This window comes from Meleagris gallopavo, chromosome 23, assembly GCF_905368555.1.
Source record: "Meleagris gallopavo chromosome 23, MGAL_WU_HG_1.1, whole genome shotgun sequence".
NCBI lineage: Eukaryota > Metazoa > Chordata > Aves > Galliformes > Phasianidae > Meleagris > Meleagris gallopavo.
This window is the reverse complement of record NC_139426.1, coordinates 3,453,616-3,470,291: the sequence shown is the minus strand read 5'-3', so window position 1 is coordinate 3,470,291 and position 16,676 is coordinate 3,453,616. Positions and strand designations below refer to the sequence as shown.

General features: G+C 46.8%; 1 protein-coding gene across 1 annotated transcript; it reads right to left on the bottom strand.

Moving 5' to 3' along the window:
* Positions 1-15,066: 15,066 nt before the first annotated feature.
* Positions 15,067-16,011, bottom strand: LOC146542884 (uncharacterized). The gene has a single exon (XM_085242659.1). It carries the CDS (start codon positions 15,911-15,913, stop codon positions 15,185-15,187), a length of 729 nt encoding a protein of 242 aa, XP_085098785.1. The 5' UTR covers positions 15,914-16,011; the 3' UTR covers positions 15,067-15,184.
* Positions 16,012-16,676: the final 665 nt, after the last annotated feature.

Sequence of the window (16,676 nt, the reverse complement as noted above, 5' to 3'; positions counted from 1 at the left end):
TTTGCTCCATGTGGTTAACACTACCAAACAGGCGGGCAACCGCGTTTTTGCATCAGCTATGCAGTTGGTCTGTAAATATGGCAGGTAACTTGCTCTTATTTAAAAGTCAAAAGAAGTTTTCTTGGCCACAGGATACAAAATAAGATCACGGCCACCAGAAGCATACGGCAGCGATCCCCGCCGGCTGCAGGAGGAGAGCAGCAGCCTCACCAGTAAGAGCAGAGAGAAACCCATGGTCACACCAAGAGCACACACTGAGGACCATCATTTCTTTTTGCTTCTCGCACACAGCTCAGTGACAGCTCAATGCTGGCTTCTCGTTCTTTGTGGGGGTTTCTTGGAACCCACGTATGTCAGGCTTTTCTTGAAGCTAGCAATGTGCACACTGAGTGGAAGGGAGGAGAGCTGAAGGCTTCACTAGTTATAATGAACTTCATAAACGCTGTAATACCTCTGTATCTTACAGGTGTTGGCTCAAGCAGAGCCAAAAGAGGAAGAACAGACCTTCCTCGTTTGAAAAATCAGTGCCAGTGCTCTCAGGAAAGCACTGACTAATCCAAACCAACTGCAGGTCCAACACTCAACTTTGTTGGTGAAATTCAGATGTGAATCCACCATTTTCATGTCAAGCTCTGTATGATTCATACAGCAATCCCTGCTGTGGTACGACACTGGAGGTAGCGTGCACAGCTTGCTCATCACCATTATGGAGCAAACATCCATCCCAGGAAAGCAGGTTCCCAACTAGCACTGGAAGCACAGCAGCACCAGCTCTGACAAATTGCCATTTGAAGGCAATACAGCACTGCTAACAACCTCTGCTTTTCATTATTAATGCATTCAGAATACATATACTTGTTTGTACTGCTTAACAAGGCTCTAGGTGGAATGGTACCATAACCTCTGCACACCCAGGCTTTTCCTCCTTTGTCCTTGACGTGTGAAAAAACTGAGATGCAGAAATGAATTCCCAAAAGTTACGTAGGAAGATAGTGGGGGAGGGTGGGGAAAAAAAAAAAAAAAAGGAAAAAATAAAAATCAGATTAGCTCTCTAGTGTCCTTACCAAAGGACTTGTTCTACTAGGATAATGTAAATTTACTTGTAATTCTTACCCCCCCGCAGAGGGGAGAAGAAAAGTGGATGAAATGGTTACTGAAGCTAACAGTTTGGTACAGAGTAATTCAGGCAGGTTGGGAGGTGATGTGCACTGGAAACCTGATGGGTGGGAGCTCAAGGAGATGACGACTGGAAAGGAGAGCACATGGAAGATTTCTCCAAGGAAGAGCAAATGTTAGGAAACAGATTTACCACAAGGACTGTGGGCTGGTAACCCTTCACAATGGTCTACGGAGAGAACAGAAACCAGCAAAAGGCTGTGTTGAATAAAACCGAGAGGAGAAATTCACCAGCACACCTTCTTAAAATGAGGGCTAAAACCACCACCACCTCTCTCAAGGTCATTATCACACGTCTCAGGTCCACATTCCCACAGCTCAAGTCCCACCAAAACGGCACATCCTCAGCTGGGCACAAGGGAGAGAAGGAAACGAGGGGTCACAAGCACATTTGCCATCCTTTACCAAGTATGGGCTGCGGAACCCCACTAACAGTGTTGAAGGGCTTGCTGAACACCCAGCTCCTCACATCGTGAAGCCCACATCCTGACCCATGCGTCCTAAACCAACCCTGAAACAGCTGCTGCTTTTTTCCCAGTCTTCACCTTCACTCAAGGAAGCCTCCCAGCACAGGGATATCTCTTTCGAGAAAAACACAGCAGTTATTTCATTGCTTGGGCTTTGGGTCAGCTGACCACATGGTAGTTTTAATATGAATTGTTTTTCTTTCAAAAACAAGGCCATAGTTTGCTTGTTGTTATTGACACAAGAGAGCTATTTTGGAGCAGAAAACCACAACAAAGCTTCTGCACGTTTTTCTCTTCATTTGATGGACATCAAACAAATAACCCATGAAGTAAGGTCTTCCCATGAGCCGTACAGAAGCTGATGGTGAATTATCAGGGATAGGATTCGAGGAATTGAGCAGCCTGTTTGTTCAAGCAGCGTTAAAGCCTGGGTCTGCCTGAGTGACAGAGGGAGGGAATGGCAACGTACTCAGCTCACCACTGCAGCCCTCAGCAGGAATGTGCTGGCATCCTTGCCCAGGTGAAAACAGTGTTTGGTTTGCGTGACTGTGCATTTCAATGAAGGGCATCATGGACTTGAGAACAATGCACATTTCCTTATATGCAGAGGAAATAACTGACCTAAACCTGAGTTTAGTTGCAACAAGCAGCTAAGCTTCTTATCTTGATCATCAGCAAAAGTCCAGGACTTCTGAAGGAGAAAAATACCTGCAGGCACTCTCCTTAGGAGGCTATAAAGTGAATCAGGAGACCAGGCTTGATACTCCTTGGTTGTAACTTTGAAATTCTAATGAAGAAACAACTTCAACACGTGCTGAAGCACTGCATGGAGGAAAAAGTGAGTTCATGTAATTGGTGGCGGTGCAAGAAGCTCAACATCCCAGAGAACACAAGGGAAGTATTAGTCAAATGCTAGACTGGGGGAGATGCTGCTGACCCAGTTCTGTGAGACGCTGGGGACACGGTTTGGGTTTCTGACTGCAGAGATGCATGAAAATAGTTTGGGGAAAAAAACAAAACAACATAACACAAAAGCAAATCAACACCATCAAAGAAATCACCCCAAAATTACACACGCTGCTTCAAAACCCCAAGACTTACTGCTTTCAAGTGCAGGACCTGGCATCAGGTGCCCACATCCTAACTCTTACTGGCACTGGTGCTGTGGTCTTTAATAAGCTGTTTCACCTGTTTCTCTGTATGCAGAATACAGATAACATAACTTCCGCCTCTCACAGGGCATTTTGCAAAGCTTTGTTGTTGTAAAAGTCATCTGAGGTCTTTAACTGGTGGTGCTACAGAGGTTCAAAGCATCTGTGTCAACACAAGATATTTATTTCTTCACTGCTTTGAAATAGAATTGCATCTGCACACACATTTGTCCCCTACACAAGGAATGCCTCTCAGAAATTTACTGCTGCTGAAACAAAACGAGTCCAGCAGAAGCACAGAGCATCTCTTTTCTCACTATCAGTTCTTCACAAGGGACAAACAACTTTCCTCTTTTTGTTTTGCACCTCATTTTCTTGGGAGCATTTCTTTTAGCAGCAAATAAGCGACCTATAAAACCACAAATTTCCATTCTGAGTTGTAACTGCCTGCTTAACTAAACCACACTATTTCATCTCGAGACTACTGCTGGGGGATTCTGGATCCTTTGCTGTCAAAAGAAAGGCAGCACCCACTCTCCCTACACTCAGAAGTCCAGTTTAAGTTCACACGAGTGCCGGGTGTCCAAAAAAATACAAAATTGGACCTCAGTGATCAACTCAGAACATTAAAAATAAGTCCATCACCTTCTGAGTTTTGGGATCTTGGGGGTCCTTAATAACTGTTTCCAGTCAGACCGGATCTCACAGGCCCTGTGTGGGTGGCTGTCTGCACACTGAAGGCAGATGCAGGTGCCTGCACCCAATATTTTGCACAAGCTCATGGGTTTGCTATGTTTGGGTGGTTTTTGTTTGTTTAGTTTTATTTGATGCGTGGGGCGTATATTCAAAATTAAGCAGTATCCAGAGCCTAAATACACTCTCTCTCTGCACAATAAACAGAATATGTGTATCACATTACAAAACGGGGCAGATGCCAGTGACAAATGCTGCAAGAATTTTAACAACCACCTGAAAAATTACTTAAGAGTCAGAACTGAGTGGCAGAGGCCATTGCATGAATCACCATCAGCAGCAAGGAGAGAAGGAACGTCCAGGGAGAATTTTATTTTCTCCTTTTCCTCCAAAAGCGACAGCTTGGCTTTGGCTGAAAGAAAATTTTTTTTTTTTTCCTCCTTTAACCGTAAGCAGAGTAAAATTTCCATTTGTGAAAAGGGGAATTTCCACCTGAGGCAAACTAATGAAGCATCATTTACATGGCTGGAGGTAAAGCTACAACTTTCACCCTGGGAAAGGCTCCGAAGGAAAAATGATATCTTTTGGTAGCAGGAAGGTGCAACATTTTTCTGTCCTCCAATTCTGGTCCAAAAATAGATTATGTTTGTTTTTATTAAGTCTTAAAAATACTTACAAAGAGAAGATGTGTTTCACAGAAGCCAACATTCCAGCCAGCCTAAACAGAACTGGGAAATCGTACTGGACAGCCATTAATTATATTAAGCACTTACACTCTGTGCTACAAGGCTGAGTGGCTCTCAAAATAAAATAAAGTGCTCCACTGTTTATTCTGACGGGGATTTGAGGCAGGCTAGGGTCCCCTCACATCAGTAGGCTGCACTTCTGCAGCTCAATTTGCTGCCTCAGAGGACTTGTGCACACCTCACTCTGCCCTTTTCCACACCACAGCCATGCTACAGCCTTGGTTTCACTCCAGGAAAGAAGGAACAGTGATGCTGAGCATCAAATCAGTTAAGAGATTAGCATTACTGATTCACAAATTATAACATCTGATACCCTACTGGTCTGTTTTGTATGATACTCATAAATCATCTACCCAGTGATGCAGAGACTGATACAATGAGCTTGGGCCAGTGGAAAAACAGTCAGAGTTAAAGCTGAATTTTATACTTTTCTGCCAGGTCCCTCAGCATATGGTTGGCAGCTCCCCCCATTCACCCCTACCCAGATCCACAAGACAACAGTTAGCAGCACACTGCTGTGCTGGGTGGAAAGGTGCTGCCCAAGAGCATGCATGTGGCACTTTGCATGCACGAAGGGATGAACAGCATGCAAAACAGCACAGCAAGACACACAAAGTGAGTTTTAGATAAGCGTTGCATCTGCATTATTGACAAAAAACCCAACTCACTCCCACTCTTATACCACATCCTTTTGGGTTGTCTGGAATTTTTGATCACCAATAGTTGCAGAGTTTGCTTCTTTTCTCTGGGACTTAATTGATTACAATAAAAGGAAACAAAAAAGGCAGATTCTTCCACTAAAATTGTGTGTCATTGGGTTTTTCTTCTTTCTGAGCATAGGTTGTGCATGGCATCATCCTAAGTGCTGCCTTTCCAAGCCAAAACACCTCACTCTGGGAACTCAACTTCCTTCAACACCCAAAACACCATTTCCTTCAGGTTTCAGGATCATGCTGCAAAGATATCAAGGTCTAATTTGAGGTAAATTAAGAAATTAATCGAAAATTAAGAAGAGAAGAAAGTCTCAAAGTCTAGCAGGTAATCTACTCCTAAAGAGACAACAAAACCCTCCATACTGGTCAGTGACATTGATTATCACTTCACTTATTAAATCAATTGAATGATGGTAGTTTCCACAAGCAGACAGTCTTGATTTCTTACTAAGGAGGGTTTGCAGTCTACCTTCATATTCATATTTCGTGTAGTTCTGAGAAACAAAGCACCTAAGCAACTTCTCCATTTTCCCAGGTGAAATGCAACATACCACAAATTACCCTCAGCCTACACACCTTCACATACCCAACGACTCCATTATTTGGTTAGAAAACTGTGAAGATATTTAATACAATTCTCACTTTCACATGTCATGTGTTAGCATGACAAGGACACAGCAACTCACACTCCCCTACACTCATCTTTTTTCAACAGGAAAGATAAAATGTTGGTCTTATCTAGGCTGCCTGGAAGTTCCTCTTCTAACCCATCTCTGCACTACCACCAAGACCATAAGTCCAGCTTTGCCCTGACACCAAGAGAAACAGATCATCAGATGGAAGCTGCAGAACAGCACCTGCAGCCCATGGTGCTGCTGGGGCTCCGTGAGATGATAACGTTGCATTGAATTTCCTATTTTATTTCCTGGTTACTTGCAACAGGAAAAAACTCAACCTCTCATTTCCTTCCTCCTGCCCACTTGCTGGGTGATGTTTTGAGCAGCTGCAATAAATTGGCTACAGTAAGGAGCCAGATTTTCAATTTGCTATTTGTTCTAAAGGCAACAGGTGGAAAGACACAAACAAATCCTCCCCAATAAAATGAGGGCATGACAGGGGTAAGAGGACAGTGACAGGAATGTACGGTTAGCAGAGCTCCCAAGCAGCAAGAGGCACAATGCTTGGCTGCCCAGAAGGAGATGGATGGTTCCACTGAGATCATTGGCAACTGGGCCAAGATGAGGCTTTCAAAATCAGACTTGGAAATCTAATGGTTAAAAAAAAAAAAAAAAGATTAATTTGTGCAGCCTCTTCCCTACCAACCTTGTGGGCACATAGCATGTGCAGCACTGAAATATTGCCATAGTGTGCTGCCACGCCACACTGCTTAGTATGACTCTAAGAATGAAATGGAGTTTCAATTGAAGATATTGTCCATGTGGAAACCTCTTGAAAACGTGGACCAAAAACAGTCATTTGCTAGAGTACTACACTAGAGGATGTAGCTTGTTTCTAATGCCCTGACAATGAAAACCTACTTCTAGGAAGTAGAGTTTTGAAAGAATTAGCAGGAACAAAGCACCAGAAAAGAGAACTATGCCATTTATATTAGTGCCAGCAGAGATGAGCTTCTCTGCACCATTCAGACTGTGGTATTCTCAGCCAAAGAGCAGCTCTCATGTGAACAGCAGGGAGCTCTGCTTGCTTTGCTCTGAAGAGCCAGAGATGCCAGGACTTGAGATGTTTCTCTGGGAAGCATTGGCTTCCATGCAGTCCAACAAGCTCAATGGTGCTGACCTGCCTGTAGTACAGAGACTGTCTCCTACAGTTCAGATGCCTGTGACTTGCAATACTGCACCAGCAATTGCTGAGCAAAGCAGGCTGCAGAAGAGAGGGCAGAAGGTAACCACAACAAAAGGCATTGTTGGCTCTGTGTTATCTACTTGCTAGAAGTGTGGCTCACCAGCCAGATGCCCAGCAGGTCGCCAAGCCCCAAGGAATCCCTGATGGTGGCATTTCCCACCTGCCTCTGCCATGACTACTGTTTGCTGACCAGGTTTCTTTGGGACACTCTGAGGAGCCAAGATGCTCCCTCAATTCTCTAAAGAAAAGCTTGCAAAGAAAACAGGCCTTTAAAGGCATTTATTTCCTCCCCAACCCCAAAAGCCCCCAACAAAAACGTACCTAGCTACTACACACGTGATTCCTTTTGTGGCAAAAGCAAAATAAATTCGCAAGCCCTGTGGCACTAAAAATACCTCCTTCCTCCTCCTCAGACTTCTCCTTTTACAGAAGCATTTCTCTTTCTGAGCCATTTCCCAGCCTGTCACACTCACCTCGTACTAGCTCTCACACTGGACTTGTCCTAACACTGAGCTCCTGATGATGCCATGCAGGCTTTTACTGCTGTGCCATTACAACCTTTCACCAGAGCACCCAGCACAGACCACTCCATGCTGGCAGCACCAGGAGAAGACACAGAGGATAAGCTGCCCAGCTATACTCCCTGCTTACTGCCTTGGGATCAGTCTTTAAGAGAATTAAAATCAGTCACATTGATTCTCGTTCACAGAAAGATAGAGAAAGGTGACAAAAAGGGGGAAAAAAAAAAGAACCAACTCTGAGCATGTTTTTCTCTGCTGTGAATAAAGAGTCAGCAGCTCTGATTGCATGTGTCTAAATTCCCCCAAAATTTCCCTGAAACTTTCCTTTGCAGAGAGGCTACAGAGCTCTACTAAAAGACAGCCATTACTTTTCTGCTGATACTTGTTTATTTACTTTGGTGAAGATACATCTGTTAGATCTTATCATGGGTGACTGAATCACCCTCTGCTGCATATGTGCAGTTGGCTCTCCCTGAAGGAAGGGAGCACATCAGTAGTTCTCCAGGTTACAAGGGCTCATAAGTCACCTGGCTGTAATGGGTCTTGACCCTAAAATGCCCTTCTACCCTTTCTGGTTGGTCACCCCATGTCAAGACCAACGTTCTGCTGGGAGAGTTGGGAATAGCCAACCGATGAGCTGCTTCCTTTAAAGCTGTAGTTTTTATGCTACCTGCAAGCATTGCACACATTTACAAAACCGAAACAAAACAACTGCTTAGGTAAGGTAGAAAAGAGATTGTAGAGAGGCAGGTAGGAGGCCAATCAGATGCAGCTTTCCAGGAGGACAAAGAGAGCATCTGCTAAATCCTAGACAGATGTGCCAGGAAGACAAGTAGCAAGAAACAAATCGAGGAATGTAGTGACTCTAGGAATTGATCTGGAGAATATGAGTGAGCATCACCGTGAAATCAGCAGTGACAAAGTTACATTCAGCACACAGCAGAGTCACTGCTAAATCTTACTGACTGCATTCTTGTGTCACCGTCGACAGCCCTGCCCACAAAGCAGAGACCACAGCATTACAGTGCAAAAATCATTCATATGTTGCTGGTGCCTCTGGGGGAGCTGTAGAAAGAAGAAGGTAATTAAATCCTAATGGAAGCTCACTCCTATCAGTTGGTAACCAGGACCAAGCAGCAGTCCGTCCAGTTCATTTACAGTTCTGGTGACAGACCAGCTACCAAAAAAACAGGCAACCCCTCTGCTACTTAGCAAACATTTGCCCGAGCTGTTCCTGCCTCTCCTGATTCCATGATCAGATCAGCTACCACCAGTAACATCAGCTGAGAACAAGCAATAAAAATGGCTTTATCTGCAAGAGTCTGATGACAGCAAAGAGAGGACAATTCAAAGGCAATGTCCCCTCTGTCCTTGCCCTGTTCAAATCCACATGCAAAGCTCATACACTAATTTCCTATGTCACTCCCCAGTGGCTGATTAAAGGGGCATCTTATCCAATTCCCCTTCCTTTTCTATCTCCAACCCCGTGCTATCTTTCTGTGCTTTGACAGCTGCTTCTCTCCTCCTCCCTGCCCATTTGCCTGCTGTTGTCTCACTAATTATTTTTTACAAGGCTCAATGATTGATGCAATCTTTCCCATTTTTCATCTTCTTCCTGCAGCACTGTCTGGCAAATGAGGAACTCCAAGAGCAGCTGTGCTCTGCTGGCTGCCCATCTGCCCCTTGCAGAGAGGAGCCATTGCCAGAACAAGCCTTTGAGACTCAATCCTCTATTTACCTTCTTCTAGACCCTGCAGTCAAGAAGAGGTGCTTTTCAAGTCACTTAGCAACATGTTAGCAAACCAATAAGTGAGTAAAAGTAGTGTCTGGGAAACACTCATGTCACATTGGAACAAATTTATCTGCAGCCATCAAGCTCCACTCCTCAAGATCTTTTTGCTTCAAAAGAATTTATCTTTTGACTCACTGCCAGACAAAGCAGCAACACTGATTTCATAAGAAAATTAATCTCTCGTTCTGCACCAGTCATACTGACCTTAAGCACAGGCCTTCTTGTGCCTCTCTCCGAAGCACACAGGGCTGAGCAAGAACACAGTTCAGACACCAAAGTCAATATGGTATAAGTAGACCTATATGGTAAAACAGCTCCCTCAACCTGCAGGTTATCCATCTAATGGAGGCGAGTTTTGGATTTAACCAAAGAGAGCAGAGTGTTACAGATGATAGATCTGTGAGAAATGGGAATAAATGTTTTCAAACAATGTTGGTAATAAAATTCAGTTTGGGTTGATTCAAGCAAGGCAACCCATAGTGCAACTCCTTCATGCAAGTGATGTCCTAGAGATATCTTTCTTCACATTCTGCCCTCAATGATGATTCAACATACCATTTCCCTCTCTCACAATAAAGAGGAAAGTAAACAGAGGAACTACACCAACAGCAAAGTTCCTAGTGCTTCTTGGTATTCTATGAATGCTGCCAGGCACCTGGAAACCAGACGTCAGGGCTTGTCAGAATTGTCACTAATATTTGCAAAACGTTAGCAATTGCTGCCTGGCTCACAATTTGGGAACAACTTCTCTGAGAAAATCAGACTGTTGTCCAGCCTCTGTATAAGTTGCTAACTGCCCAAGGTCATGGTAAGGTAAGGCAGCACAGAAATGCTCCCCTTTGGCCAAGATGGTTGCTCATTTTACACAAATGCTGCAGGAATCAGAAGTGGTGATTTGTTTTTCAGCTCTATCCTGACACGGACTACATCTGACTACTACAGCTGCATGCCTAAGCTTAGAGCAAATCCTAATTTTGTCCATTCAAGAGCAACCCAGGAAGACAACTTCCAAACGGGAAAGTGACTGGGTAGTTCTGTTGCAATCTCATAGCATCAAGCAACACACATCTGAGCAGCACGTGTATACCACAGCATCACCTCTCAGAGGGCCACTTCTCTGATGCACAGCAGCAGGATCTCACCCAGAGAAACACAGGAACACGTGCTACCTCTTCCAGAGCCAGCACCAACGTTTCTCAAGCCTTGCCAGAGGCTTCTTCCAGCTTTCTAACCTCCACCCCCGTCCTCCCTTGCAGCTTGTTGTTTCAAAGAGCAGTGGTGTGAAAAAACAGGAAGCCATGCAGAGAAGAGAAAGAATACAGATAGAGGCATGAAACTGCAGCAGCAACAGCTCCCCCAGCACGCACCCCACCTCCTCTTCCCTTCCCACCCCCTTACCACAGGCCACGTTTTTGGTGAGAAACACTGTACTTTTGCTCTTGACGGGAAACTGGTTACGGAGCTGCATGGCCAGAGAGCCACTGCAGGAGGGGAAATCCAGCAGCGTGAAGGAAGTGTTTCTCACTTGATTCTGCAGGTCTGGGGGAAGGAGATGGGAGTGTGGCTGACATCAAGACAGGCAGAATAAACCCACAGTTTGTGGAGTATCAGAGACACCCAGTAAGACTGCTACACTTCACTGTCAGCTCCAGTCCTGGCATCTGCTGTCTTTCAGCATGGCAGAAAAGGCAGGACTGCATGCAATCTGCTATTGCAGAGGAGCAGAGGTCAGTTTGTTAATGGCTCTGCATTCACAGCTTCCCCAGTCCACCCTCTGTTGGCAACTTCTGTCAACGGGTTCCTCTTTTATTGGAGCCTTCATTGCTCGCACCCTTATCGTTTCAGGCTGAGAGATGAAAAGGGTGGAGATGAGAAAACATCAGTTAGAGGCAAAAATATGGTAGCAGGGGAGAGAAATGCCAAGCAAATCCCTGAGAAACAAGTAAATGCTGTGGCATCCACATCATACAAGGTATTTTCAACGTTATCTCTGCACATAACGCCATCTATTTTTATGCCAATCAATTTAGTGAATAAAAGGAAAAGAAGCAATGTCACAAGAATCCTGCTGCTGCAAAGATGGGAAAGTAAACAAATATAGCCAAGAACCACTTTGACCAGCATTTTTGAAGACTAATGCTTAACATTTCAGTAAATGCAGGTGGGATAAACATGCACAATCTGAGCACAGCAGGTAACAGTTCACATTACAAAGCCATGAAATAACCCAACAATCCCATATTGAATGACAGCTCAGGGTCAGATATGGGCCTCAACACTGAGATACTGGCACAGCATCTCTCCACTCTGCACTTAGCTTGGATGCTGACAATTAATTCTCCTACACCTGCACTAATTCGGCACAGTGCATGGACGAACTGTCTTTCTCTTCCACTGCTAGTGACATATAGAACTATTATTTCAGTTGCTCAAAATCAATAAGGGAAAGAAGTGAAGACAGATGTGAGATGATATAATGGAAAGGAATGTAACAGTCTGGTACCCACTGGTGGGAAAGGAGCATGTAGTATTTTCATAGCCATTTTCAAAGACTTTGTATTGCTTGCAAAGGGATATGCTGTGCTGTGGTTTATTTATAAAACCAATAAGAATGTTGACGGAAGAAGAAACTTGAAGAAAAATAAGCAGAGGTCGAGGTTTCTCGACAAACTCAAGTGAAAGGAGCTCACCAGTAAGATCCTTCACTGCGAGTGGGATGCAAAACACAGGAGAGGTCCCAGTACTTCAGAGCTGCTAGAAAAGCCATGCAAACCATGAACAATCTCTCTGATTTAAATGCAGTCAGTGCTGCAGTTCTCTATTCCAACCACAGAAGCAAGAAGGCTGTGCATGAGTGCCTGAACAAGACCGAGGGAGATTCCCAGCACCTCACTGTGCTGGCACCAGCTCTTCCTGTGCTCTTAGGCTGTTTGTTCTGAATTTTCAAATAACTAACGAGAAGAGGAGCTCCTACAAAGAGTGATTCAGAGCAGGGACTTCATCTAAATGATCTGAATCATCCCTTGGAAGAGAGCATCCCTGCCTACAGTTGAAGGATCTCTGGAGAAAGGAGCCTGCTAGAACAGATGATTCACTCTGTGGCAATCACACCAACACATTCCTGCAAGAGACCTAACTTTGCCAATGGAACTGTGCCTCTTTTATTCACAGTTGCATTAAGTGACAAAACAGGAGAAACAAGGAGTGTGAAAGGGGGAAAGCACAAAGTCCCTACCAATGCAGTCTGCAATCCTAATAATTGGACCACAGATATCTGTCCCATTGTGTGCCCCTACTGTTTTCACAAGGAACGCAGTACATTCTGCCTACATCTGTTTGAACACATCCATAAGGGCCATCACTTTAAGAAAAACGAACCAAGCCCAAGATAACAGGGAACGCTGCTGGGAACGAAACACTGCAGCTGAACATCCATTCCTATCTCCCTTTCACACTCCTCCTACACATCCTCCCCGTTTCATTTTCTGGAAGAGAAGGAGATGCAGTCATCATCACCAAAGACCATTGCAGCCTCACTGACATCAGTCCCCAGCCTTGGTGTGCTGGTACAAACGCACCATCTAGTGGCAAACACAAACGGGAAAGCTGTGGAACCAATAAAGCACAACCATAACTCTTAGCAATGTAAACAGGTTGCTAGAAGTCCGATCCCTTTCAGAGCCCCAGGCCCTGGCAGCAGGCAGGAGGGCAGAAGATCGCTCTGCACACACCATCCTGACACAGCACCCATAGACTGCAGCAGATGTGTGACTCCATCTCTCACACCAGATTTGAGAGAGCTGCTGAGCACCCCACGAGCGGGCACAGAGCCTCCAAAGAACCACCAGCATGAGCCTATACAATCCACTTCATGCACTTACTATCTCTTGCTTCAAGAGGAGCAGTGGGGAAAGAGGAAGCTTCACAAATTCAGCCTTATCCATGTGTTTGGTGAGCGCACAGAAGAGATAGCACCCGCAGCAGGGAAGGCAGGGAGCAGCCCCTGATGGAGAGAAGAAATAACCATCACTTACCCAACCCATGCCCTGCCAGGTAACCACTGGACCACGTAGAGCTATGCTTCAAAAGCAATCCCAAATCCAAAAGATAAATCCAAAAAGACAGGGGTAGATCTCCCTAGAGGGGAACAGAAAGCATAAAACCCAGGAGCTGCTCCACACACCCCCCATAGAAGCTTCTGGGCCTCGTTAGCGTGGATGGACTGCAGCTGCCAGGGCCTGAACAGGGCTGCTGACACCTGCCCTTGGCAGGAGTGAGCTGGGGAAAACATGCACAGCCCCTCCAGAAATGCAATCAGCTCTTGTTCTCCTTTCTTGTGCGTGCAGGCACTCCCCACAAGGCAGTCTGCTCAGGAGGTCTCTCTTGGCAGTCCCAGCTCCACAGCCTCTGTGCACAACTGCATGACAGAGGTGGCTCAGCCTGTGGCCACAGGTGCCAGAAAGCAAGGAGCAGACAAAAGCCCTCGGGACAACTTAGGGGAGCCCTGGCAAGGAGGGGGAAAGGGATGATGCTTCTTTTTTCCCCCAGCATGTAAACCAGTAATGTGAAGTCATGCTAACTGGCAAGGAAACAAAACTCAGCTGGAAAAACAAGGTGAGAAGCACATACACACACACACACACACACACACACACACACAAACACCAACTTTCAGAAACTCTTATTTTCATAATTGCTGTGCACAGTGGAATTAATGACTGTCCAGAGGTCAAACTTCATACCCCAAACACAGCAGCAGTAGTTTCACAAACTTGCATTATTCATATATGACCTAAACCACAACAGGGACCAAAAAACTTCTCCAGAACAAAGCTCTGGAGGTCTTTGTTGTCCTTACATACAGACTGACTGCCAGCTTCAACATGCATCAGTTCTTTCATAGCTGTGTTCTGCTGGGGGTGCTGTATTGGTTTGATAGCGTGGGGGCACCGGGGTGACTGCAGGGAGACAGAGAGCAACGTGGGGAATAACAGAACTGCAATGTCTTTAATGTGCATCCTGTAGGAACAGCCTCAAAGCTGTCACCTGGCTGAATCTTACAGCATTCCCATGTTTTATTGACATTGCATTGTTAGAATTTAAAGGCAATGTCTGGAATCATTTCTTAAGTACAAGAAAATGCAAAATACAAACTACAAATCCGGGTTTAAACCCCAGCTTCTCTAAGGATGAACAAAAAATCAGTTCCAAGTGCTTGCTGAAGACATGAACTCCTACAAGGAGTATTGAATAGTTTATAAAACGTCAGTATGACAAAGTGCTGGCTCTGCACAAACTGTATTTGAACTTTTCCTTAACAAACTGAAATACAACCTTTACTGGAAGTATACTTTGTCCCTGAGCCTTATTTTTAGGGGGAAGCACAGAAATGACTCTGAAATTAAAAGGGGAAAACATCCTCATAAAATAGAGCATCACTTAGAAGGAAAATGTTAATAACAAATGTGTGCAAACATCTGTAAGAAGCAGCAATATAAAATTAACCCTGGCTGTATACAAAACCTCATACAGCTCTGCTTTAAATATAAAGCAATCAGATTCCTGGCATTACTTCAAAGATCTTTGTGGGTTGGTTATTTTTCTTCTCTATCAAACTGAAAAGTACATATACCATTTATATATATATATAAAAGCTTGAAATGAAAGCTCGAGAATGAGTTAATGAGTTTAAGGACACTTGCAAAAATATTGTGCCTGTAGCAAAGCCAAATTTCACTTGCACAAGGACTGGCATCCCTTGATGTATACTTCCAGATTCAAGAAGACAACACACAGGTGAGCCTGCCAAAGCTCTGCAGCCCCCTTTAGGGTGGTCTAAAGGCTCAAACACCAATAAATCTGAACTGACAAATCGCTGTAGTGCAGATATCTCCCAGACAGCTCCGTGAAACACAGCAGCACATCTCAGCCACTGCAGCGCAACGGAGCTCTGCTCAACCAACAAGGATCTTCCAGGCCAATCTTCCTTCGCACACTTCTGATGGACGGGACCTCTACAAGTCGCATCACCAGGAAAGTGGGCAGAACGGAACCTGGAAACCTCAGGGCAGCACCGGGGCCCTGCTGGCGGCCAGAGGGCGGCGGGAGCCCGGCTCGGGCGGGCATTGGGCGGCAGAGGCGACGCCGGGCAGCGGCCAGGCGGGCTGCAGCGGGGACGAAGCCGAGCTACCGGCGGGCAGCGCTGGGGACGGCCCCGGGATCCAGGCGGGCGGCGCTTGCGGGGACTCCGGGCAGCAGGGCGGGCAGCAGGGCGGGCTCCAGGCGGGCGGCGCTCGTTGGCAGCCCGAGAAGCAGGACGGGCTCCAGGTGAGCAGCGCTTGTCGGGCACCGGGGCGGCAGGGCGGGATCCAGGCGGGCGGCTCGGAGCAGCGGCAGCCGCGGGGCAGAGCGGGGCGAGCTCCGCACGGACAGCCGGGGAGCGGCGGCGGGGGGAGGATCGAGCGGCGGCGGCGGCGGCGATCGTCCCCCGGGAACGCGTCCTGGAAAGCGGGATCCAGAGCCCATTCGCCGCCGCGGTGCGGAGCGCCGGAACGGCGGGGTAGGCGGAGGAAGCAGGGGTTGAGGCTGAGGTTGTGGCGGATGCTGTTCTGCCAGCCCTTAGGGCCGCGGCGGTAATAGGGAAAGCGGCCCGAGACGTAGCTGTAGATGCCGCTGAGCGGCAGGCGCTGCTCGGGGCTGGCCCGGATGGCCATGGCGATGAGAGCCGCGTAGGTGTAAGGCGGCTTCTGCAGGGCCGGGCTGCCCGAGGGGAGCTGCGCCTCGTCCCCCATGGCACCGCCGCTTCTGTCCCTCGCGCTCCCCCGAGCCCTTTTCCCTCCCTCCCCGCCCCATCCCCGGAGCGGCTGGGGGTCGCGGGCGGGTCAGGACGGCGCATTGCCTCGGCAAACCCACGCGCGGCAGAGCGCGAAGGCGGCAGGTGCGGCGGGCAGCTCGGGGGCACGGGGTCACAGCGGGGAGGATGGGGCCGTTCAGCCCCGGGCACATCGGGGCCATCGAGCCGCACGCCGGGATTCGTGGATTCGGATCCACGCCGGGTCCGTTCGCCACCCGCAGCAGCTGAGCAGAGCGCAGCGCTGCCGCCACCGGGACACCCGATGCGTCCAAATGTGTCTGTAAAGAAGTCCCGGTTGGACGGCAGTTCCCTGCCTTAGCAGTGACACTGGTTAATAAGCCCTCCTTTCTTTGCTCGCTGTTAAATGGATAAACGAACTCACGGCTCACTGGTCTGAGGGGCATCAATTCCTCTTCTCCAAAAGTTGTAGCACAGAGCTGAGGAAGAGAAGGAAAATGCTCAGTCTGTTATTCTTAGCTTACATCCTTACAAACGTTCCTCTTGGGTTTCCTCAGACTGTACACGTTTGGAGGATGACTGGAGAGAGCAGGACAAAGCACCTGCATTCAGAACCCCTTTATTCCACCCTCTGTCTGCTGAAATACTGGAAATCCTGTGTGGTTTTGTGTGAGATGATACCAGGCCACCCTACAGCCAGCAGACAAGATCAGGGCTCCAAGGAAACAGGAACATTAAAGGCA